At 37.5% G+C, this 25,775-nt stretch overlaps 2 protein-coding genes and 1 pseudogene across 5 annotated transcripts; 1 reads left to right on the top strand and 2 right to left on the bottom strand.

Moving 5' to 3' along the window:
• Positions 1-4,310: 4,310 nt before the first annotated feature.
• LOC113706174 (subtilisin-like protease SBT2.6) lies at positions 4,311-8,871 on the bottom strand (annotated as a pseudogene).
• A 569-nt stretch (positions 8,872-9,440) lies between these two features.
• Positions 9,441-17,849, bottom strand: LOC113707194 (uncharacterized). Of its 4 annotated transcripts, XM_027229396.2 has the most exons (12): positions 17,640-17,849; positions 17,289-17,382; positions 16,832-16,926; positions 16,159-16,691; positions 15,843-16,053; positions 15,415-15,726; positions 14,897-15,050; positions 14,250-14,387; positions 13,832-13,913; positions 13,406-13,692; positions 13,209-13,322; positions 9,441-13,079 (listed from the first exon to the last, which is right to left on the bottom strand). In XM_027229396.2, the coding sequence occupies exons 1-12, from the start codon at positions 17,790-17,792 to the stop codon at positions 9,712-9,714; spliced, it is 5,541 nt and encodes a 1,846-aa protein (XP_027085197.1). In that variant the 5' UTR covers positions 17,793-17,849; the 3' UTR covers positions 9,441-9,711. The 4 variants fall into 4 exon arrangements, with proteins under 4 accessions (XP_027085197.1, XP_071917543.1, XP_071917541.1 ...); XM_072061442.1 differs by lacking the exon at positions 17,640-17,849 and having other exon boundaries at positions 16,159-16,608; positions 17,289-17,330; XM_072061440.1 differs by lacking the exons at positions 17,289-17,382; positions 17,640-17,849 and having other exon boundaries at positions 16,159-16,696.
• A 1,482-nt stretch (positions 17,850-19,331) lies between these two features.
• On the top strand, positions 19,332-23,983 carry LOC113707339 ((S)-ureidoglycine aminohydrolase). The gene is made up of 13 exons (XM_027229617.2): positions 19,332-19,634; positions 19,734-19,862; positions 20,198-20,285; positions 20,366-20,442; positions 20,650-20,689; positions 20,825-20,891; positions 21,363-21,448; positions 21,736-21,817; positions 21,972-22,028; positions 22,216-22,254; positions 22,941-23,011; positions 23,657-23,710; positions 23,801-23,983. Exons 1-13 carry the CDS (start codon positions 19,568-19,570, stop codon positions 23,868-23,870), a joined length of 927 nt encoding a protein of 308 aa, XP_027085418.1. The 5' UTR covers positions 19,332-19,567; the 3' UTR covers positions 23,871-23,983.
• The last annotated feature ends 1,792 nt before the right edge of the window (positions 23,984-25,775 follow it).

The raw sequence follows: 25,775 nt of genomic DNA, 5'->3' as shown, positions 1-25,775 counted from the left end.
CCACCGCGCACCCTTCTATCTCCCATTCTTGACTAATTTAAATTCCTGTTGGAGCGTAATCGCGTCCCTCCGCGCATCAATTTTTCTGTTGGAGCGTAATCGCGTCCCTCCGCGCATCAATTTAAATTCCTGTTGGTGAGTCTCAGCGTCCACCGCGCACCCTTCTACCTCCCCTTCTTGACAAATTTAATTTTCTGTTGGATCGTAATCGCGTCCCTCCGCGCATCAATTTAAATTCCTGTTAGTGAGTCTCAGCGTCCACCGCGCACCCTTCTACCTCCCCGTCTTGACAAATTTAAATTCCTGTTGGTGAGTCTCAGCGTCCACCGCGCACCCTTCTATCTCCCATTCTTAACAAATTTAAATTCCTGTTGGAGCGTAATCGCGTCCCTCCGCGCATCAATTTAATTTCCTGTTGGTGAGTCTCAGCGTCCACCGCGCACCCTTCTACCTCCCATTCTTGATCAATTTAATTTCCTATTGGTGAGTCTCAGCGTCCACCGCGCACCCTTCTGTCCCCCTTCTCGACAATTTAAATTTTTGTTGGTGAGTCTCAGCGTCCGCCGCGCACCCTTCTATCCCCCTTCTTGGAGCGTAATCGCGTCCCTCCGCGCATCTTTTTCTAATTATGACAAGTTACTTTTCTTGACTGTTTTGACCAATAATTGTTGTGCTTTCTCATTCATTTGGTGTTTCATGTTTAGAAGTTCTGAGAGCTCAGACTTTTTCGACTTTGCAAAGACCACAGTTGGTCAATGCACTTGTTTCATTGTGATAAACATGGATATTCGAACTACGTTTGACCTGATTCCCATGGTGGGATACGTAGGCAACTCTACATGGGTCCGGTCACATTTTCTGCAATGTTATTGCATCATTTTGTCCAATAATTTCAGCCAAGTGTTGGTTTGTTTATTTTAGTTCAGGTGCAGCTACAAGAGACAGATAAGCAATTTGGTGTCTACGTCCTTGTCTTGAGTTTCTTTGAAACTCTAGACAAAGAGGGGCAAGCTGTAGACACCAAATTTTTGTCAATTTTTAATATTTTCCCAGGATTTTTCTATTTAATAAGTTATTTATTTTCTTGTATTTTAATGTACATTTTCTCATTTTTTGCAGGTTTGCTTTACGAAAAGAGAAAAAAAAAAAACAACAAAACAACAAAAATAAAAAAAATCAAAAAATCATTTTGATCATTTTGTTTCACCAAATTAACTATTAACCCATTTTCACACTCAATGACCTTGGACTTGTCTTTTCATTAATTGAGAAATCATCATTTTGGAAGATTCAGCACACAAGCTCCTTTTTTGGCTACAAGACATCTCTCGGCTCTCTCCAGGAGAGAAGAAGGAAAAAAAAGGAAAAAAATTTTCCCTCCCTCTCTCGGCTAGCTCTTAACAGACGAGAACAAAAAACCACAGGCCCACCAAAAAAAAAAAAACTACTTCCTCAATCTCCTCTCTCGGCTCTCACGGACAGAGGACAAGAAAAAAAAAAAAGACTCCACCCTTTTGGCTCAATTTGCTCTCTCGGCTCTCTCCCTCATCAGACAAGAGGAACAAAAAAGGGGGGGGGCTCCCTTTACAGATTTTCTTTCACAAAATCCAAACACATTTGCACACAACAAGGCAGCAATCGGTTGGATTGGAGCTTGGCAATTTCATCAAAAATCTTGGCAAAGGGACCAAAATCTTCATTGAGGTATTTATCTCCTTTTTTCCAGCTTTTCTTTTTTTTTAATTAACTAGATTGAATGCATGTGTGGTTACTTTTTATTGCTTATTTTTGCTGGTTTTTGTTGGTGTTGTATGGATGAAATTTTGGGATGGGTCATGAACAAAATTAGGAAAAAAAGAAACGGTGCTGTGAATGCATGCCAAATGTTTGAAAAAATGTTTGAATAAAAAAAATGAATCAAAGGAGTGAATTTGGTGTGTATGTTTTGCTTAAATGGATGACCATTAGCTAGCAAAGATCTGAAAATGCTTGGTTATCCAAAATTTTGGGAGTTTTTGAGCCTTCAAAGCATTAGAATAATTTTCTTCATTTTTGGGGCTGTTATTGACTTAATGCTTTATTTTGTTGTTGTTTATTTGTCAAACTAAGATTATAGTTGTAATGTAGAAGTTATCAGGAGGGTTTTGGCATAATTTTTATGATTTTTGGTGAAGATGTGAAGGTTTTAAAAAATAAAAAACTGAACTGATTTCTTGGCATTTTGACCGCTTTCGACTCATTTTTTGTAAAAACTAACTCCGGAAATGGAGTCTACGCGAAAAATTGAGTGAGGGGGTGTATTTTGAGGATTTTTGGTGACCGGAGAGGTCACCGGCGGTGGCGGTCGGCGGCGGCGGCGCCACCGGCAGCCGCCATGGCCACCAGCTGAAGTTTTCTTCAGCTGGCCGAACAAGAAGAAGAGGAAACGTATGGGGAAGAAAAGAGAAAGAAAAGAAAGAAAAGAAAAGAAAGAAAAGGAAAGTGGTTTGGGCTAGTGTTTTTTTTTTAGGTGGGCCTGTGGTTATTTTGGTTGGGTTTGGGGAATGGACTTTTGTTTTATTTCTTTCGGGTTTCGGTTGGGCTAGAAGGTCGGAGCCCATGCTTTAATTTTGGTTGGGTTTGAGTGATAAAAGACGGGCTGGCCTGTGTGTTTGGTCTTGGATTTTCGGCTGGGCTTAGGTAGTATCCGGCCCAAATAAATAAAAATAACGGCCCGATGGCCTTTCTTCTCCCAAATCAGAAACCGAATTTTGCACTTTGGCCCCCTGATCTTTTGAGTAGTTTCACTGCAGCCCAGAACATTTTAAATTTCTTTCATGTAGGTCCTTATATTAATTGCATTTTGGTCCCTGAATTTTATCTTTCATTTAATTTTGACCCCTGAACTTTGGAAAATATAATTTTTGTCCCCCAAAAGTTTTCAATTTTTGCAATTCAGTCCCTAGTGAATTTTGACTCTCTTTATTATGATTGTTTCTTTTCTTTAATAGCTAATTATGCTACTTTTGAATATACTTAACTTGTAATTTTTAGATGTTCTTAAATTTCTTTACGTTTGACATATTAGTGTGAATTTAGTATTTTTGTTATTATTATTTTTCAATTAAATTGGTGCCGTGATTCTTTTGTTCATTTTGAGTATAAATAGGGCAATTTGACTCCGTTTAGTCACCACTTCAAAAGGGAGGTACCTCATTATTATTATTTCAATGTCAATTACGTGCTCTTATGTGCTCTTACGTGCTCCTATATGTTTATATATTTTTATATGCTTTGTTTATTTGATTTGAATGTTCATTTAAATTTTCTTATACTTGTTTAGTTAATTTTATAATTATTTGAGAGGCATTTAAATACCTCAAAAAATGTAATAGATAGGATAATTAGATTTGTTTTATTTTATTTCCCCTTTTAGATTGTAGTTAGGCGCTCCCCGATGTAATAGATAGGTTGTGTGCTTATGTGGCTTATGTGTTACGTGCCTTACTTGCTTTCCTTAGGATTTTTGCATCTAGATATTATGCTTATGTGTTACGTGCTACGTGCTCTTATGTGTTTATTTGTTTTAATTTATGTCTACTTGTCTTATTATGTATTAAAAATGCATGACGTCACCACACTAGTCCAACGCTAGTTGTGGTTTCTCCCTCCGTTTACTTGCTAGTCCAACGCTAGTAAGGATTTTTAGAAATGGGTTAGTGCAACGCTAGACCCTTAGATCGTTCGTGCGTTAGATTCATTTTTGTGTGATATTTATTACATTTTCACGCATATTTTCATTTTTAGGATCTTTTCCCATTTGCATGATATTTCCTATTATATTATCCCCTATCCTCTATATGTGTTAATCATGTCATTTAGAATTGCATTTCATTTAGGACATTGTATAGTAAGTTAGCTCATTTGTTTGTGCATATTAGGAGAATTATTTTTCAAATATGGAAATGGGTGATTATAACTTTTTAGTTTAAATACCCCATTAATCCCTGTATAAGAAAATTATGTCACGAATTTTTTTGCCTCCCGTACCCTTTATGTTGCATTCCCTTTTTCTTTGATCACTTATATATATGTATATAATTTAATTTCTTTTCTTTTTCATCATTTGCATCCTTGTGACACCTTCGAGGATCTATTTTGACCTTCGCAATTAATGCGATTGGTTCAATTAAACCCTTGAATGAACATGTTGTCCCTTGCGATATTTTTTAGATTTGCATTCATATAGAAAACATCCAAATGTGATAAATTAAGGGTTAGATTAGGAAAATTTTGACTAAACCTCGCAACTAGCTTAGACTAGGTTGAAAGGGTGCCTTAGATTTGAGTTAATCGAATCTTTGCCTTCCCTTTCTTCAACCGTGACTCCCGAATCCATTTTCTCTTGTTTTCAAAGACCTGGAGTTGTCAAAAAGGGTTTTATTTTGTTTTACTTTATTTTTTGGGTGACTTGGTACACCAAAACTCCATACCAAGTGGCGACTCCTGTTTTTTCTTAAAAACCCTTTTAGACTAAATTTTGGACCCAAATTGTCGCATTCTTTTTAAGTCCCATTCTAGGTCCCTTTTAACTTGTTTAAAAATAAAATCATATCTTTTATAAACCTCACACTTTATTTTTCTTTTCCATCGCGAAAAATGGGGCGCGACAGACTTCATCATCCTATAGTGCTACTTACATAGACAGCCATAGGCACTCTTACAACATGCTTCTTTTCTCCCAGCATCAGTATTTCACCAAATGTGTAAGCATTTGTTGCCTCAGTTGCATTAAACTGAATGGTAATACGTCTTGAAGCATTGACACTGATCTTAAAAACCTGTGGTATCACAGTAACTTTCACCCCTAAAGGCTCTTTTACTATCAGCATATACTTCTCATCTGCATTACCAACATTAGTTACCTTTCTGAGAATCCTCCTTGATCCAATCAACTTGGAAACTGTAACACTCGGTGTATTCAGATCTGAGCACCGTGTCTTCTGAATTGGACATGAAACGCCGACTGCTTGTCTAACAGACATGTCATCAACACCTGGAACTGAGCATAAAAACTTTACATATTGCATGAAGTTGATGTTGAAAACAAGTCCAGGATCAATTGCTCGAGAGGGGTTGATAGCACCACCTCCAAAGTCGAAGGGGGTTGCAGCAGATATCTGCTTGGTTTTTTGGGCTAGTATTGGAGCACCTGTTTGATCAGCTATATCCGCTGTTGTCGTCATTGCTGATATAATAGCTGAAGGATTCCAGTGTGGGTGTTTTTGCTTAATTAGAGCTGCAATACCGGCAATATGTGGAGTAGCCATGCTTGTCCCGGACAATAGCGCAAAAATTTGACCTGGGAAAAGGATCACAATTGTAGCATGTCACGTGTCTCGTTAAAAGACTAGTTTACATAGACCAAATTAGGTTGCCTGTTTATCTATATCATTTTGCAGTTCTAATTGCCAGATGTGTATTAATAAATGAAAGGAAGGCATATTATACAAGTTAAACCATTGGTTACAAGTTTTTATCTGAAATAAGTAGGCTGTCCATTACCTAGTTTCAGCTTCGAACTTAGCTAAAAGAGTTGAGAATACTGGATTTCTGCATACCTTTGATGTGAGCATCTCCTTCACTGTTTGGGCTCCAGGCCGCCCATATTGAGGAGCCCGGAGCCATGATATTTGGTTTGAGGACATCAGCATTCTCTAAGAGTTCATTATTGACATCAGGGCCTCTTGATGAATATGATGCCACTGTTGGAGCCTGCCCTGTGTAAATTGCTCGCCTCCCATCCAAAATTCTTGCTGTGGCTCTGAAGCCAATGGCTCTTCCGTTTCTGCTTCTTATTGTATTTGCATTGTAGTACTCCCAGAGTGCCTGTAATACAAGATGTCTTTATACAACTTCTGCAAACCATAAATTCACTATTGCCAAATTACTTCAGTAAACAAATAAGTCCCGGATTGACTCACACATTGCAAGAGAAGAAAGAATATGTTTTCCTTTTCTTCTTGTAAAATATATGTCAACAGATTCAATTCCATCTAAAATTTTTTGAGAATGGAAGAAGGTCTTCATTTAAAATCAGCTGCATTACAATGATAAGAAATGCAATTTTATGCAATAAACTTGGCTTTAATGTATGTCGGATCATCCTTTACACTTGTGAATTGTCAGATGCTAGAGTAACGAAACGTTTTCCATACAAGTACAGAAAGTATACTTCAGTATTATAAACAAATGTTGATTGAAGTACCGAAGAGGCTTCCATATTGTTCAAGATGACTCCAGGAACTTGTAAGGTTACTGCAGCACCCTTAATCTGCTCAAAACCAATATCAGGGTTCCTTGTAAGTATGAAGCCAGCAGCGCCAACTTTACTCATGGTGTCTGCAACTGTGGCAATACCAGACGCTCAGAGTCGAAATCAAGTGTGTATGTGCAAATAACTATCTTCCCCTGAACTAAGGAGCGGACAAATTGCTCCGAGCTTTGACAGCTATCAATCGTCAGAAGACCATCAGTGGAGTTTATTTGCCCAACATCTGCTGCCGCAGCTAGAGGGAAGAACACTTCTCCAACTGTTGGAGCTGCTAAAATGAAAATCAGTGAGCACATCTCCTTGTTAAAATTGCTAGAGGATGCAATAGTAAAGATTCACAAAATTAACCATTAACAACAAACCTACGTGCAAGTCCTGTGCCAGAAAAGCTTTGTCCATTGCCCAACCTAACTGATGAGTTGTATCTGCGATCAGTTATAGAGGCAGCGACACTTGTGATCCATGGGCTAAAAGAAAGCATAGAACTGGAAGAAGGCCCTCCATTTCCAGCAGCTTGAACAACAAGAACACCAGCTTTTGTGGCAAATAAAAGCTCCATCTCTAACAGGTTCAGAAAAGCAGAAGGTCCAGATGGCACTTTTGATGGCCCTATAGAAAGATTCAGTATGTCAACTCCATCTTCCACAGCCTGCACAAGACAATAACATTACAAGTTACTTTAAAGTTGTTTGATCAAAGTTCCATGTCAAATTAATTGAGAAACAAATCAATTATCTATAAGAATTTCTTCATGTGCATTGACTCCTAAAGTAGAAACCTGATCAACAGCAGCCACAACATCAGACATATACCCTCCAAAAGCATACAGAGCTTTATAAATAGCAATCCTGTATAAGCAAAAGAGAAGACTTGCATATTACATATACATTTATAGAATTTGAATAAAAGGGAACCTTTAGGATTTCCTTTCTTTCAAAATTTTTATAAGAGAACTGTATCAAAGCAGATATTTTTTACCTGGCTCCTGGAGCCATGCCACTGGCATAACCATAATTGAAGTCATTTGCTATTACAGGAATTTGGTGGTTTCCTGCTGCTGTTGCAGCTGTATGGCTGCTTAATTTGCACCATTTCCAATGAGTTAAGAGTACAGGACTAGTATTGTTATATAACTGGACAATTCAAATATTAGAAACCCGAAATATGCACCTAGTAACAGATTCTGCTTGAGCAAAAAATAATGACTTTAAGTAAAAATCATGTCAAGATCCAATAAATATGCAGATAATCCTCTATTGTAGTACTTGCCTCCCATGACCATCAGCATCAAAAGGGGAGGCATAGTCACGGGTAGCATTGAATTCACCGGCAGCAACTGCAGCTCTTGCAAAATATTGCGCCCCTACTATCTTACCATTGCATGCTGTTGGAGGGAATTGCTCCCCAGATGCACATTTCCCTTTATATTTTGTAGGTTTTGAATATATTCCCCTACTCGTATCTGTTGATGATTGAATCATGAAGCTTGGATGGAAAGGATTTATCCCCGTGTCAATGAAACCTATCACCACTCCATCCCCTGATGTCCGAGCTCCTCCAAGTGTTGGCCAAACCCCAGTAGGAATCCCTAAAAAGTCAGGCGTATGTGTTGTCATCTTCTCCATTTTCACATCTTCATGGATTGTCCTAACTCCTTCAGCATTCCGTAGGGTGTCAATGTCCTAGGGAATATTTACATGTTTTAGTATTGAATTATTGAGCAAGTCATGTCAAACAAAACCAAAAAAAAAATAAAATTAATGCAATTATTCTATCTCATAATGAACAGCTTTTTCTATTGGCAGCATAGTTTCAAATTTCCACATAAACAGATGATACGATACGACTGCTCTTCTTCACACATCTGCATTCATGGTTCGCATATATCACATAATCATCAAAACAATTGAACATGATGTACGTATGTCTTGCTGAATAAGAAATGGTAGAGCAAGAGTGTCCCATCTATATGTATTAAGTATACATACTATTAATATATATATATATATATATATATATATATACACACATAAAAGCATGCCTATCTAAACTCAGCTATGGCCTCAGATTACAGACCTCCTTAGATGACACCTCGATCGCAAATCCATTGAGGAGATGGGTGTAGCTGTACAGTTTCGTATAGGCACTTCTGGATAACAGAGATTCAAGGAAAGCGTCATGCTCTTGTGCCATCTTCTCTTTGAAACTGGCTATTTTTTCCTGATTCCTACCATGAAGTTCAGCAGATGATTTGACTAAGAAGTGAAGCAGAACATCCCATAACTAGCAACAGAAAGAAAAATGAAAAGAAAGAGATTTCTTGTCTATGCTTTTGAGCAGATCATTTGGTACCTCAACAATAATTTTGTGTTCTTGGAGGAGCCACCAGAAGCTTTGTCCAGTAAAACCATGTAAACCTTGGCCTCACTTGTAAAGGTCATAAAAGCATTCATAAAGAGGACGAGTAAAATGAAAACGCTAAATGAGTCCATAGTTCTACAGAAGTAAAGGAAATGCTTGATGAACTGACACATACGATGGTATCTTAAAGATGCAAAGCATGGTTCCTAGTCTTTTCTCTGCCCCAGTCTACCGTGTACCTTCCATGATCAATCAGGTAATCGATTTCATGCCTTCAGTAAGACCATGCACACCTTTCTCATTTTTAAACAACCGCATTCATGCAATTGGCTCCTTTTTCATCCCCTTGACCACAATGGATGACTGAGACTTAGCTTACATCAGTGAAATATTTGCGAAGTGACATTCTTTCAGGATCCTGTTAGGAAGCATCAGCTGAGCTCATTGTCTAGAAACAAAAGTAAACATGGTGGTATTCTCCGTTTGCCCGTAATTTCCTTTATTCGACAATCATGTCTACACAGATAATTAGCAAACCAGAGAATCGCAGACACTAGTATAAAAGCAAAGAGATTTGAATTCAAATGATAAGATCCTTCTTCAAATATCTCCACTCCTTCAGCCAATTGAAAGAGAAATTCATGATATGCATTGCACAACGGTATTCATCTGCTTCTATCAATTCTAAGAATAGTATAACTAAAACTAACGTTGCCTACATGAAATAGAGATGAAAGATCACAGAACACGTTCCGGCACTGTACACTTTTGTGCAAGTATAGCAAGTGGCCATACTGTAACCAATATATATCATCAATGTACAAAATGGATCTGTAAAGGAACATGAGAGCACTGGCACCAGACTACTGGTCAGTTACTCCACCTGAATGAATACAAAAAGGCTCGTAGTGATCAACACCATATATACACAAAGAAATTCCGCTGTCTAAATCCTATCCTACATGCAAATTTCTTCCACAAAGCAGTGAGCTTCAATCCCTTTCATTTAGATATCATACCCACTTAGGCAAGCAAGATCAATGGGACCTTTGCTGCCGGGTATACTCCCATAATGCAATCGCACCACTGACGTGGACATTGAGTGACCTAATTACTCCCATCTGTGGGATCTCAATGCAAGCATCCAAAACATGGATTATCTCTGCAGGAATACCCTCCTTCTCCCGGCCAAGGACTAAAACAGTCCTTTTAGGAAAGGCATACTGGTCGAGAGGTTTGCTGTTTGCAGTCTGCTCCAGACCTAGGATGGCAAAACCCTCTTTCTTTTTCTTTTCCAGGAAATTTTTCATGCTACTAACTGGAACTTCTATTATTGGAACCCACTTCTCTGCCGTTACACTGATAAGTTGGAATTGCTTGTCACTCAATATATTTTTGTCTGCTATTGCCAGTCCTGCTGCTCTAAATACTTCACATGTCCGTGCCAATCCAGCAAGGTTTGGGATTCGATCAACCAATGACGCTACAAGGATAAACTGCTGTCGTCTTGCTTTTAATTTTTGCATCGCTAGATTTCTTGAATGTAGCAGCTGATCAAGTAGTTCATCTTCCTTCTCAATAGCAGCAAGCAATTTCAACGACTTGCTGTTGTCTATTGAAAAAACAGCAGTAGTTTGTGTTTCCTGATCAGACAGGGTAAACTTCTTCTGGAAATCCAATGACACATCTTCCTGCAGATGGAAGGAAGGTTGTTCTTGATTGGAATTTTTTGCTTCTTTAGGAGAATTGCTATAATCACCAGAAGGTAAGCCCTCATATTTGATAACAGCTGCATCCCTGGCCATTGAACATCTGAGTTCATCACGCGTATCATTTAAAAAGCAGGTCACTTGATCCATTAGAGTCTTTGGGACACATTCAAATTCCTGTTCCTCCACCCGGCTTGCAAAAATCCCAGCTGGTGTGACAGAACTTTTTGGATCAAAAGCATCAAGATAACCCTCCATTGATGCTCTTAGCCGTGCACAGTCTGGGTTTTCTGTCAAGTACGACTTCAAATCCTCCAGGCACCTTTTCTCCAGTGGCATGACAATGGAGGGACCAGCATCAATGCCAGGCAATAATTTATGGAGAACTTGATACACTAGTAACTGTGTAAACCCACACAAAGTATGATGATGTGAAGTAAGCAAAGGCATTGTAGGAGGTAGTAATTCATCAAGATGCCCGGACTGATACTCTTCACCAGCATGCAGAATAACATTAGCCGCTATGAATACATATGAAGATAAAGCCTGAGGACGCACATCATAATTATGGAGCTGAGGAACTAACTGTTGGCCAACAAGTGAAGGAAACTTCAAGTATATATGGATTGCAAATGTTTCCTGGTACTGACGAACTGAGGGCAAATTGTTTCTTTGAAGTGCTTTATGCAAGCTACACATAACTTCCTCAGCAATATCTTCATAAACAAATCGTGACAAAATGCAAATCATCTGCCATGCACGAATTTTTCGTCTGTGAATTGAACTATGCTTCTTATACAACTCTTTAGCTAGGTCCTTGTCATTTAGCACAGACTGAAGAAGCTCTAGCAAAAAGATTTTGCCAGATGCAAGGGCTGCCAGGCTGTTTCTGCCTCCATTACAAAAACCAACCATATCAGCCATGTCTGCAAGTTTGTAAAACAAAACGGCAACAGAGACACGTGCATACAGCTCTGTATTGATAAATTCTTCAGTTAGCTCAGGATCTGGGCTTTGGGCTAACATTGATACTTCACTTTTTGCATCCTGATTTTCGGTCAGTTCGGCTTCAAAATCTTCATCAAATGCAACAGACCCATACAAGGTTAAGAGCTTCAGCTCTCTCAAATAGTATTTTATGGTCATGGGATTTGCAAGCAACAGCCCTGTTAAATGTAATGCAGCAAGACGAATTGTGCGTGGACTTTTCGTCCCTTCCTCAAGAATTTTCTCAATGAACCACTTAAAAGGCCCAGGTGCACCATCAATTTCATGCATGCATTCATCACCAAAAACTGAGTAATGCAGAACAGAAGATAAAAGAGCAGCAATCGGAGCAACCCGCCTTTTATTGCAACTAACATGCAATATCCAAGAGGACTTGACCAAATCCCACATCATCCGGGTATTCATGCCATCAGAGGAGGTAACAACTAAACCCTTTCTGTCTGAAGCAAACAGCTCCATAATCAATCTAACTGATCTTAGCAGGGGCAGTACAGACACTTCTCCAGCATTTTCAAGGCTATCAACAAGATCACTAAAGATCCAGTTTGCTGTAACATCTGATAGGAAAATATTGCAGCTTCTAAGATAAACTCCTTTCTCAAGCACATACTTAGGAATTAATAACAGGCATTCTATGCAGATCCATTTCCAGTTAATCAAAATTGCCCGCCGAGTTCGTACCAAGTTTCCAGTTTCAATGAGATTATTGACACACTGTAGAAAAGTTTGAACCAAGGTATCTAAAGTGGGTCTATCATCTGCTTCTGACACACAAGATTTTCCATCATCCACGACAACATCGAAAGACAAAGGAGAGAATACAGACACCAATTCTTTTAGGATATGGGCCAATGCTTCATATGACCCTAGTCGTATCTCTGCCTCTGTTTCTGATCTACCTGATGGAGTGGTAATTATTTTCCAGCAGAAGCTCCACAGAAAGGTAAGAGCAGAATTAAGTGACGTAGCAGGTGTAAATTGTGCACACCACCTTGAAATGGATGCCACAGACTTCAAAGATATTATAGCTTGCAAAACAGAAGTAGCAATACTAGATGATAACCGGCGTAGACTTGGGCCGCCAAGTCTCCCTCTAATTGAACTGGGAAGAATGCAGTCGTGTTCCACCTGATTGGACCAGAAAATGGAGCATGAGGATTTGGCAAATGAGACGAGCTCCTCCAATATGAGCAAAAAACATTTGGCAAACTTCTGAAGAAAACTTGATTCCACAAGGAAATCTGTATAAGCAGCTGTCCCAGGAAGGTGAATGTTGGCCTTGATTCTTTCCCTGATGGGACCTTCAACCGTTCTATCTTGGTTTATTTGAAGTTCCTGAACCAAGCTAGAGACCAGAATAAGATATTTCACAGGTACCCATTCCAAAAGGTTTTGCTGCTTGCAGACATTTTTTCCATGGTCCCGCAGAAAGGTAAATAAAGTTTCCAAATTTTCCTGTTTACTCAGAAGAAAAATCACCCTCACCCATCTCTTTGCTTCATATTCCCATTTGTCAATGTCAGCATCATCAAAAGTAAAACGTGCTTCTACTGGATAACTATAGGTAAATTTTTTGGGGAAGCCATCAAGAGCTGTCAAAAGTTCCAGATTCGGAATGCGACAACTGGCAGTATAATGTTTGTCATCAGACTTAATGAGCCATTTTTGTATTTTGAATCTCAAGGGCCCTGGATTCAGAAAATAGTATGTTAGTAGGCATAAAGGAAAGAACAAGCGAAGAAATTAGCCCTCTGAATCAGACAAAGAATTATCACAAGAAAGTTCAAATTAAGACAGAAAGTACATCTAACTCATACCACCAAAATCAGTGAACTCCCGAGGAAGGTTTGAAATGAAGTGCAGAAGTATCTCAAGAGGAATGTCAACAGCAGCCATTACAGAAGTAGCAGCATCAAGCATCCTTTCACAAACTAAAAAACTCAAAAAAAGTTAAGGGCCTTCACAATTTGGCAAGTTCATAGTTGAAGATGATACTAAAATGTCCAATTATTACCTTGAAGACGGTAATTGGCATTAAAGTGTTGTTTACTGCTTTCAATAATATATCGCAGAAAATCTAGTAAATCCACTTTATCATCTTTCCAGGAGCTTCCTTGACCAGATTTAACCTGGATCATGTTCAAGGAAGCATCATTAAATCCTGCAACTCTAGGGTTGTTATGTTGCTCAACACCACGGGCAGCTGAAGCAATGCACTCAACAAGACACATTAATCCAGGTCTCCCAAAAGAATGCTTTTTAGCAGTTGATGCTAAGTCAATCAAGAATTTAATCTGTTTCCTGAAATTATTAAAAAAAGATAAATCATTAGAATCATAAGATCAACCCTCAGCAGCTCTAAGTTGTTGTTGCATCAACTTATCAAGACAAGGACTATAAATAGGCATTTAAAAATCTGACAAATTAAATAATAGTTTACCTCGGATCAAGATAGAAGCAGTATTGGCACAGAAAACTGGCAGCAGCATCAATTGTACAGGAAGAGTAGACTCGTTTCAAACCTAGAAAATGTAATACAAATATATTTGAGAATTAAAATCTATATGTGATGCCTACTTAAGGTACAAGCTGACAGGACATCATGGAGACTAGCTCACTAAGTTCTGAAGAAGCTAGTTGCAGTATACAAGATAGAAGATTGATTCATGCTACATTAACCTGACTTTTCTGTCACTCTTTAGGTTATTTGGACAAGGATACAATAAGCATTGGAAATAGATCTAGAACTACTAGCACATAATAGATCCCCTATAATAAGACAAATGTATCCTTTTCTCTCGAATAGCCTCATTGAAAATAACCATTTATGAAAAGTTAGTTCCAGGAAGTGAACGTACCGAAATCCTGATGGTGAACAGGATCATTCAATCCTTGCATAAGTGGACCTAGTATGAACTCCTCTGGCACTAATCTTACATTGCTTCCATAGTCCTTCCATGGAACGCCCAAAAATGATTGCATGATCAAGCACCTCACTACAAAATTCAGACAACGCAAATTCATCATCATCATGAAGATTCAAAGGATAACCAAATACTCCCTCCATCCAATTGATACTGTCATAATTTCCTTTTGGGGATGTACCAAACTAATGTCACCAAGTAAAATCGGCAAAGGACTTTTCATTCCATTTCAAATTTTACCCTTGCATGTTGCTGTAAAAAGCACAAAATCTATGATGATTCATGTTTGGTCTATTATTTCTTACTAAGTGTTTACCAAGTTGAACAAGAAAGTGTGATTCCACCAGTGAGTGGAATTTGGAAAGCATGCAGCTCAGATGCCTAAGCATGTGGGCCCTGTGTTTTGTTCCTAATGTCAGATCCTTTGGACTATAAAATTTCGTCCACTAGCTTGGTAGAGTAGAACTGAAAAGCCAGTTAAACTTCATGCTTTTTAAAAAAATTGGGACGGTGGAAGTACAAAGCAATTTGACAAAATAAAAAGTACTATGAGGCTATACATTGTAGAATCTCAATGTTACCTTGAGGATTATCATGACAAAATCCTCGTTCCCACAGGACAGCCAACCACTCATAAATTTCCTCCAAATTTTCCATCCAATTTTGACGGAAATCTCCACCATGAGAACTCACTGAATTCTCCAATGAAAGAGAAGACTGGAGTAACAAATTCATCTGATAACACAAGAAATGCAACTCAATATGTTTTAGAATATATATGATATCCTATATGTTGCAGTTCAATAGAACATTGAGAGTTATGACATACTTTAAAGAAGAGGAATTATAGAACATATGTGGTTTTAGGTCATCCATCATCAGTTGCGAGAAAAAAATTTTTATTGTCTCAATGTTTCACAACTAATCTGCAAGTAATCCTTTTTCCAAGACTAGCAATAATCTGAATTATTCAACAGGCCATTTGATAAATACCCGTCCCAACAAGAACAGCTCATCTTTTACAACAGTATTCTGTGGGTGTGTCTCGGGGGTGGGGTAATAAAAAATCAAGAACTTAAAGCTCAGTCACTCGTAAAACCTGGTGATGCCATGCTGCTTCAACCAAGTGAGTACCATATTCTTCAAGCATTTCATACAGCAAAATAAAAGCTTCCCATCTCTGCCGATTGTCCAAATGATGATCATTTAAATTATAGAGTTTCCCAACACCCAGGGACTTTGCTTCCTCTTCAGCCCACCTTTCCCTTTTGGTCATACCACAAAGATCTAAACTCTTCCTGTCAGTTATAGTATGTGAAAGACCAGGGTACTGACAGCTTTCCGCCCTCAGGTTTAATATACTTTTTAGCACGTGTAATGACTGTTTCCTGGTTAATGTCTCCTTATCAACCTAGCAGCACAAGAACACAAGATGAACACAAATTAAAATCAGTAACAAAATTTTTCTTTCGCAAAATCACAAAATTCCAGATGAAATTCACTTTATGATAACCAAACACTATTTACCAAGCCTCTTTTAATTTCATCCCAGAAATCATTGTCAACTGTCAAATCAAATGTTTCTCTGGTGACAATTACATTCCCATCTTTAGTTCTCCTATTAAAAGCACCAGTTGATAGGGAAAGAGAAAGTATCGTATATGCATCTCTTCTCTCTGAAAGCCCCATTGAGAAAAGCTTCTTGCAGCATTTCCATATTTCCTCAAGAAGATGCTTCCTGGAAGCCAATGTCAAATTTTATAAATAAATCCAAGTATTGATGATGAACATGTAACTAACATGCATTAGACTTCATAAGAGTCAAAAGCAATGGTTACAGCACCTGGTTAGTATATGGCTTTTTACACCGCTTGAGACTTCAAAAGCACAATGTGAAGCTAATACTCTAAGAATAGATGGAAGAAGAATGCTAAGTGCAAAAGATCGATGCTCAACACTGTGTAAAAGCATCTGAAAAGTCAGGTTACAGAGATCCCAGATCCATTTGTTAGCAAAAACTTGCAAGCTACAGGTACAATCCACCACATGTTTACATTGTAAAGAAGCATCCAGTGTTAAGGCCAGGATATAGCAAGATATTGGTAATGGAAAGTAGTCAAACTGAGACTGTATCAAGTCCCTGTTCAGCTCATTAGTTGGCTTGTCACTGCATTGCTGAAAACAATGCAGCCTAGGCTGGTGGTCATCAGAATCCTGAAGAATTGGGCGTGAACTCCATTCAAACATAGCCGACTCTTGGCTTTGAATCATCCCCATAGATAGACCAATCAATCTGAACAAAAATGGAACCAAGGTTGCTTCAACAGCATCCCAGCTGTTCATTTCAAGCACAGCGTCAAAGAACATACTTGCAACCTAAACTTAAAAGTCGTCCATAGAAAAGAAAGAAAGCATGAGAGACATAACAGACAGGTTTTGGACCATCCACAGATCACAAGATACATAATTTGGCATGCCCAAGGCATCCGACAATACCCAGACATTTGTCAACTTACCTCATTAAATATGTCAAGATGAGATGATGGTGCCAACTTCAGAAGAGGAATCAAAATTCTGCATACAAACAACTCTATTTCACTGGTAATTGAACCTGCATAAAAAATCCAAACTAACAATTACAACAACTTGCAAACTAACAATTCAGCAAGAAGGACTTGAACCACAAAAATAACAAAAAATCCAAAAAGTACAACCCATCCCCAACATGGCTTCTCGTCATTTTATCTAAAATGCTGAGCCTGAAAATCTAGAATGGCACTGATGATAATCCTCAAATAATACTCATAGAATGTAATACTGCCCTCAATTCTACATTTGTCCAAGGATTGAGCCAGGAGGGAAAAAAAAAAAGCAGCAGTATATTTTGTCATGCAACCTATTAGCATCTTCAATCTTCAAAACATGCTGAATAACAAAAATGATAGCCAAAATTGAATCAGAACTCAAGCAAACCTGATCTTTTCAGAAGATGACATAGAGCAGCCACGTAAGATACAATGCAATAGTCCCTCTCTGCATCCCTCTCATTGCTTCCCACCATTTTATCCTAAAAATCATATTAATAAAGCTCAAAATCGACAATTTCGTTCACTGCTAATAAAAAGATGGGCTTTCTCCAATTGCTTAAGCAAGCAATAGAGAACTATTTATGAATAAAATGGGCTTTTCTTCTTCTTTTGTTCTCTTTTTGTTTTTCAGCAAGGAAAAATGAGAGAGTTATTCAAGAAAGAAGAAAAAGGAGCTCTTTTTCCTAGCAGAAAAATGGGATTTTTGAATAAGAAAAAGGGAAGAAGTTGGTGTTACCTTGGTAATGTTGGGAAATTCATTGAGAAGAGAGGCGAAAAGGGAAGATGGAGAAGAGCTCATTGAAGCCAAGATGCAGTCCAGCATCGCCGGAATAGCCGCCGGCGGTACCCGCCGGAAGCTGCTTAACAAGGAATTGAGTATGGGGTCCATCGAAAATACGGAGAGTCAGGAAATCGGGGGAGAGGGAAGAGGCTTTAAACGGCTATTATATACCCTAGTAGACTATTAGTACTATTTCAAAGGGTTTTTCCAAATGAAAAGAAATGTTTGGGGTGTTAATTAAGAATTTAATTTTCAATTTGACCCTTCAACTATTTCTTTTTATGATGATAAACCATTGGGTTAATTAGAGTAAAACCCTAAAATATTGCCTCAATGTTGATTTTGGCCCTAACATCCATATCTTCTTTGAGTCCTTCCTTTTTCTTGTTTGCTTTGTTTTCCTTCTTTATATCCCATTTATTTCCCACTTCCTTAATACATTTCTATTAGGCATCCATTCTTAGCTAATCATTGAATGCCTTCACTGCACTTAACAATTTAAATTATATCTTACCATGTTTGATTTTAGCTCTTTTAGGTTTAGTTTTTAGTTATTTTTTTCAAAGTAATGATATGTATTAGTTAATCACTATTTCATCACCTCTTCTTTAATTCAAATTTGGTTTTTTGACATTATATTTTACACGTCTTTGATTTTCTTCTTGATTTTAACTAGATATTTTATCTCGTCGAAAGGTTGATTTTTAACTGGATCTACTCTTATAAATTCGTATTTTGCACGTGTCAAATTTTAATTGAAGTTTTTAAAGAAATGTTTAAGATTGTATAAAATAGTGAGGCATTTTAAGTTTCATTAACATTACTTTTATTTAATATAACAACTTTAGCATCATTCTTTTCAATGGGAAACGAAATCAAAGATGTAATCGAGTTGTTTGCAGCGATTACATGTGCAGCCACAGACAAAAATCTGCTGTAAGAAATTGGGTTGATGTAGGCTATTCATTTAAAATTTATATTAGATGGTCCAAATTTCTTCCAATTCTCTATGGTAGATCAAGGCATCATTTGCACGGTGCGGTTGCACAATTTTTTTTATCCTTTTAATACCAAGATCTTTAGCCCGTGTAAGAAGTGATACATAGGTGATGGAAAAACGATGATACACGAGTCAAATACTCACTTAATTTTTCATTGTGATTGCTCTATGAGTTGCATGGAAACCCCAATTCTCAAACATCTTTGAATAAGCTCATGCTAGGAACTCTTATTCCCACCTAAATTGAATCAACAAATGCTCAAACAAGAAGGGTGACTATGCTCCGTCGTGTTTTTTGATAATTTAAATATTATATCATCGTAGAATTGAAAGGATTAAATTGTGACTTTTTAAAACAAAAAATTAGCTAACTATTTGTAGCACACATTTAGAACGTTCACCTTGTTGATTTAAAATTTTTTTCTCTAAATATATTTTTTTTAATCACATTTGTACTTCTTCAACTACATTTTCATCTTATATATATTATATTCTAAAAAGTGTTTCGGTATTATTTTTCCAAAATACTTCTAAAAAATGCAACCAACGGTTGGTGTTCATGAATTTGGAATCACATAATCTAATGTAATAGTGATATAGGGTACCTGAAATGTCATAGATATGATTATACATTTCACGAGAACTTGAGGGTTGGCAGCGTTTCTCCTTTTCCTCTTTTTCATGCTCAGAAAGTGTCACTTTTTTCTTGGAGCTGACACAGCTCCCACCAAAAAATCCTAAATTAACACGCTGTGAGGCTGCCGGTGATATGTAACAAGAAGTAGACAAAAGCTGTCAGGAATTGGCGGAGACTGAACTCCACTCACTGGAGAAGCACAAAATCCGGAACCCCAGAATCAACCGATCTCAGGAAGCCATAATCATGCCAAAGATGCAATCTTTCTCAGTATTCTCTGTGCAACTTTACTTGCTTCTTTCACTAATGTTAGGTAAACTCATTTTCCAATTTCTTGTCTCTTTTTCTTGGTCAAAATCAGAATCCTACATGTTATGTTTCTGTTTGTGTCCATTTTCAATTGTTTCTTCAGGCGTCTTGGAAGTTTCATTGTCTCAAGAAGGGTTCTGCACTGCACCATCAATCTTGAAGACTGACTCCAATGCTCTACCACTTTACTGGAAAGTTACCAATCCCACCTTGTCTCCTTCTCATCTGCAAGGTCTGTTATTACTGACTCTAAAGCAGCCACAACTTTTGATTTTTGGGATTCAATTTTTTCATTGAACGTTGCATCAATTATACTGAAATTGATTTATGAACACAGAAAGGCTTAAGCAACTTTTTAGGTTCTGTGGACTAATAATGGTATGAGGCTACTGTAATATAGTATGCTTTTGGTATCGAGCTTATGTGAGGGAAAGTTGGTTGAGGCATTTTAAGGGAAACTCAATTTAGTAGCTGGAAATTGTTGAAAGTTGATTATTTGTTTCAATACTACTCTGTGAAGAAGTAGTGCTGTTACAGGAAATTAATCTTGAATTATGTTATTGGCAGACTTGCCAGGGTTCACTCGCAGCGTGTACAAAAGGGACCATGCTCTGATAACTCCTGAAAGTCAAGTGTTCAGCCCTTTGCCTGCTTGGTATATTCAGCTTGACTTTGTTCAGCTAGTTTTGTTGATAGCTAGAATTCTTTTAATTTTATTCAGAATCGGCTTGGCAGGACAAATACATTGGGTGCTTATCTTATAACACCTGCAATGGGCTCACATTTTGTTATGTACTTGGCTAAGATGCAAGGTATGATTTACTTGGTATATTGATATGTGATTTTAAGGTGAAAAATTACCTTATTGTTTCAACAAATTGCACAGCTTGCTTCTATGGTCTAGCTACTGGATACATCAACATGAAAATCTAGTCGTAAATTTTATTTCGTATCTTCTGCTGTTTATTGTTATTTACTTTTTAATCTTCAACTTGGTTTCTGCATCTTCTTGTCTGCAGAAAATTCAAAGTCAGGGCTTCCACTAAGTGATGCTGAGAGGTACCTGCTATTATGACTCTGCTGAGAAATCCTACATAGAAAAATCATTATTATGTAAATTTCTGAAAAATCAATTTTAATATTTGTCTTGCAATTTATAAATTCTACCTCCCTCTTTTGGTTTTTCACAATCAGGTTCATATTCGTTCTTCATGGTACTGCAGTTCTTATTGATGCATCTGGCTATACCCATAATCTGAATGTAAGAATACTAAGCATTTTTTTCTTTTTTAGATTTTGCAATTAGATTAGCAAGGCTTAACGCTCATGAAACCCTGCACTACTGCTCATTGTGATAGTTTGCATAAGGGATGTAATAATGATGAAGAGGAAGAGCGCATCGAAGGGAACAAATATGATGTGAAATGATATATTAAAGTTCTGATTGCTTCTATGCACAATGTGGGATTTTCTGTTTCTGTGGGTGTGCAGTGTTGGGAGGTTTTTTCCAAGTATATTACTTGCAGGTGCTCATGTTCTCTTAATTAATTCATTACTTGGGCTTCTGTATCATAAATTTCAAATATGAAGTCCGAGTGAGCAACACTGAGTTTCTTTGGATATCTTTGCTGTCCTTTTGCTTATCTGGGGTCTAGCAATTTTTTCAGCTGTTCAATGAAGTCTTGGAAAACTTGATGCCACTTGTTATTCAATAATTTCATAGTTTATGTAGGTGGATTCCTATGCTTATCTTCCTCCAAACTCAACTCATCACTTGAATTGTGAGGCAACCGCAACTCTTGTTGTATTTGAAAGAAGGTTTGTCTTTCCTATGCATCAAAGTTGACTGACAATTTAGTCAGTTTTTTCTTACTCTGTTTAATCACAAAGGCCTATTTACCCTGAATTGTACTCGTTGAATATACTTTCTAACTCTATTTTTATTTTTTTTTTTAAGGCCACTTATTAACTTTTTTCACCCAATCAACACAATACATGCAGAAGATTTATTAGATTGCTGCATATGAAATCAACCTCCTATTCTTGCCTTCTGAAAAAATTTGCAGTGGTTCTCCTATTAGGTGACCAAAGTCTTGTTCTTACAGGTACTCCTACCTGGAAAACTATAGTACAGGGCTAATTGTTGGTACAACAGATAAGCAGCCTCTTCTTGAGACTCCTGGCGAGGTAAATTTACTTTACTTTCTGAGCAGTTCCTGATCAATATTCCTAAGAATAGAAGATTATGACTAGAAGTTTAATTAAGTCTCAAAGCTATTAGAATTTCATCAGACATTATAAATACTATTAACTGAAATATTACCTTCTTGTTCATTCTCAGGTTTTTGAACTCAGGAAACTACTTCCCACTTCTTTGCCATATGATTTCAACATTCATGTGAGTTGTTACCTTGCATAATCTTGTTGTTGAGATGCATTGGCTGCCTACACTACATCTCACTTTTAGATAGCAAGATGTAAATTCTTATCTGTTTGTGAACAAGGATTCAACAGAGCATGTAGCAATTTTGATAGATATATCTGCTTGAAGCATCAGTTAATGACTATTATACTCCACTTCGCAGATTATGGATTTTCAACCAGGAGAATTTCTTAATGTGAAGGTATACTTTTCTTTGATTCTGCCGCAGCTTTCCTGTTTTGAATTTACTGCCAATATCTCTGGTTATCCTTAGATGAAGGTTTGCATTTTGCTGCCAATTTCCAAAATGAACATTTTATTTGTGATTCAGACTTCTGCTTTTTCGGATCCTGAAAGTTTTCCAACCAATTGAGGTTCTTCGCAGAGTAAATTCTTAGCATCTTTGCCAAATACAAGGAATTCATGAAAAATGAGTGCTTTTGGAAATTTGTAATTACTTGTTAATATGTGGACTTTATGCATATAAATTTTCATCAAAGACTCTCCATTCTAGACTTCTAGAAAGAAAAAAAGAAAAGAAAAAAAAAGACACTCTGTTGTACAATTAAAATTTTCACTTTTCATTTCTGAAAACTGAAAACTGTGTCTCTGCAAGAGTTCCAATAAAAAACAGAAGCTGCACCTCTTATTCATGGAATTTACGCACGTAAATTCGTGTGCAAATTCCGTGAAAAGGATCCGTTCATGATGTTGGCCTTGTTTTGAGCCAAATCATTTACGCTATACCAAGTTAAGCCAAGTATTTTTTACCTACGTGTTTGGAATCTTCTTCAAACAAGCATAATCAAACATGGTTGTCATGTTCCTTCTATTGTTTCCCTTCCAGATTTATGAATGCATCTAAAATATCTTCGGTTTTTTTGGCAGGAGGTCCATTATAACCAGCATGGTTTACTGCTTTTGGAGGGCCAGGGAATTTACCGCTTAGGTGACAGCTGGTAAGAGTTGCAATCTGTCACACAGACTATTAATTCAAAGTAAACATGTTGAGTTTTGCTGTGATTTTACTATGGTCTTATCCTGATTGGCATACATACTTGGCATTGGCTGCTTTCATGCCAAAAGGCACAATTGGAAAGATGATGGGGAGAGGGTTAAATGAAATCTATTAGAAATTTATTCCGGCCAGGCCTGCAACCATAAGCCCCCTTAGAATTAAAGTGTTGCACATTCTTTAAAATGATTAAAGTTCTGTGCTGCTCGCCAGTCGTCGAGGCCAAGGACGGGCTCGATCCGTCATTCCAAGATTTGCTGTTTGATGGTCAAGAAAGGCTTCTTTTGGACTGTAGGCAGCATTTTCGGCCAGACTTTGGATGCTGATCAAGGACATAGCATCACAAACTACACGAACTTGTCCCTTTTTCATGGAGATTTGACTGATCACAGAGAATATTGTTTACTCTAACGAGAAGAGAAACTAATAAAAACTCCAATGCCAAATATCAAGACTAATTACTGCTTCATTTCTCTTTTGTTTTTTCGTCCTTTGCACTTTATTACTGGCATCTCTTGGCAACATATTTGGGTATTCTTAGCTTTTAAGGTGCCTTATAGCCTTTTGTTTGTGTGAACTTGTGCAACAGGTACCCTGTTCAAGCTGGTGATGCCATTTGGATGGCACCATTTGTTCCTCAATGGTAAGTGAGGGACTCTGGGTCTTTATGCTTCTTTTTCCTAAAATAGATACAACCTAAGTTAATAGTGATTCATTTTGCTCCTGTTTTCAGGTATGCTGCCCTTGGCAAAAGCCGAACACGTTATTTGCTGTATAAGGATGTAAATAGGAATCCCATGTAATGGCATGTAGTAATATCTGGGGTGCTTGATGGTCTGCTTCTAAGAGTACATGTACACGTGGCGAAGCAAAATACAAAGTAGTCTTCTTTATACAAGGCATGTCAGTTGCACCATCTGATTTATCTTCTGGATTCATTTCATTGCATCATAACCTAATGGATGGAGAATTTTCAGCTCAGCAAATGTCAATTTTGGTTATTCAGTTCGCCTAACCAGAGAAATCTTGAAGAGAAAGAAAGGGACTGTGCTATTGTACAAGGAACATAATGGCTACAGTCCATATGATGAAGTAAACTTGGGACATTAAAGAGTTCTCAATAAAATTTGAGGAAGAATGTTGTATACCACCTCATAGTATTAAGTCAAGCGTGAAGTCTTTCCTTGAAAAAACTCCTTGTAGTTACCAAACCCTTAATGCACCATTAATCCGAGTGATACCACCAACAGAAAGGATCAAATGGACTCTTAACACCGTGGAAGCAATTACTAGTCAGGTGATAGAACTTTTTAGATCTTTAAATTTGTTTTTCATTGTTTCCCTAAATGTTAAAACTTGTAGGGTGAAATCTTTTGCTCCTCTCCTGTGTGATTCAGAAATGGCTTGCAAAACTAAGGATGAGATATGCAGCTTCCGTATTAAACAACATAGTAAATAAACATTTAGCAGGGAACAGTGACTCCTGCAGCAGAAGCAAGAAAGAAATGTACCCTCTTAGAAATGATGGTTCAAGGAATTCACCATTCAAAGCTGCGTTGTATAAAACATGGTTGAAATGAGGTAGAAAAGCTAGTTTTCAATCTAGTGAGGTAGCTGTAAAGGGTGTTGATTTCCAAACATATATAACTTCCTTCATCAACGTTCAACTCTTTCTAGCTAGAATGTTATCTCTATTCTGCATTTTCTTGAAAGAGTCAATGGATGTAAAATGCTATGCAACACTGTAAACGTTATCAGGATAATCTAAGATTATTATACCCTTTTAAGCAAGAAAGGTCAAGCAAGTAATTAATGATGGATCTAGCAATTTACAGATTTCAAACTTGTAAATTAATCAGCATTGTGGTATTAGTCTCAACTTAGGAATCACTTTTAGACACGTAATTATATTAGCCGCATTTAACCATCATCATTATCGTCATCATCCCCAAAGTAAATGTGTACTCACTTTCTATGGCCAAAACCCTTGCTGCCCCACAAGATCAAGATCATGATCATGATCATGGAAAATAAACCAGGAGTTGAAATGACTCCACGTGGCAACTCTGAGACCACCTAAGGATGCATCTGCTGCGTGTCCCCACGAATAAATTGCAAGGGAGCACAAATCCTACGACCAATTTCCTCACCATTCGTTTGATACAATTTTCCACAATAATATGTTTGGTGGAATACATCCAATCCAGATCAGCCTTTCCCAAATGGGAATATCACGATCCCAAAGCATTACCTAATTCTCTAGCGAAAGGATTTAGTCTTTTCACTTTCTCTAAAGTCATCATTGGTGCCATTCATTCAGCTTAGATGCCTCTAATAAATTCCCTCCCAAAGCTTTGATCAAAAACGGGTTTTGGTGCTTTTTTAATGTTAAAGCTTTTGACTGCTTCTTAAAGTCCATTGAAATCGAGCAAGGTCTCTAATCAAGTCTTCTGGTCAACCTTAATCGAATTATGTTCCAAGTAATTATTCTCAATGAATTTCATCTAATTAAAAAGAGCCAAGTTATTGATGCTAATGTGGAGCTGGCCATGGAAAGCGCTTACTGAACATCAATTTGGATCTACTTAACAATGCTGTGTAAACCACCTGCTCCTAGAGTAATTAGTCATCAAGAGAGTTTTAAAACTCTACTTGAACGTAGGTCAAGAAATCAAATCCCTTAACCTGTATTCTAATATCTAGACTTT

This window comes from Coffea arabica, chromosome 8e (genome assembly GCF_036785885.1).
Source record: "Coffea arabica cultivar ET-39 chromosome 8e, Coffea Arabica ET-39 HiFi, whole genome shotgun sequence".
NCBI classification, from domain to species: Eukaryota; Viridiplantae; Streptophyta; class Magnoliopsida; order Gentianales; family Rubiaceae; genus Coffea; species Coffea arabica.
This window is presented reverse-complemented; position numbering and strand designations above follow the sequence as displayed.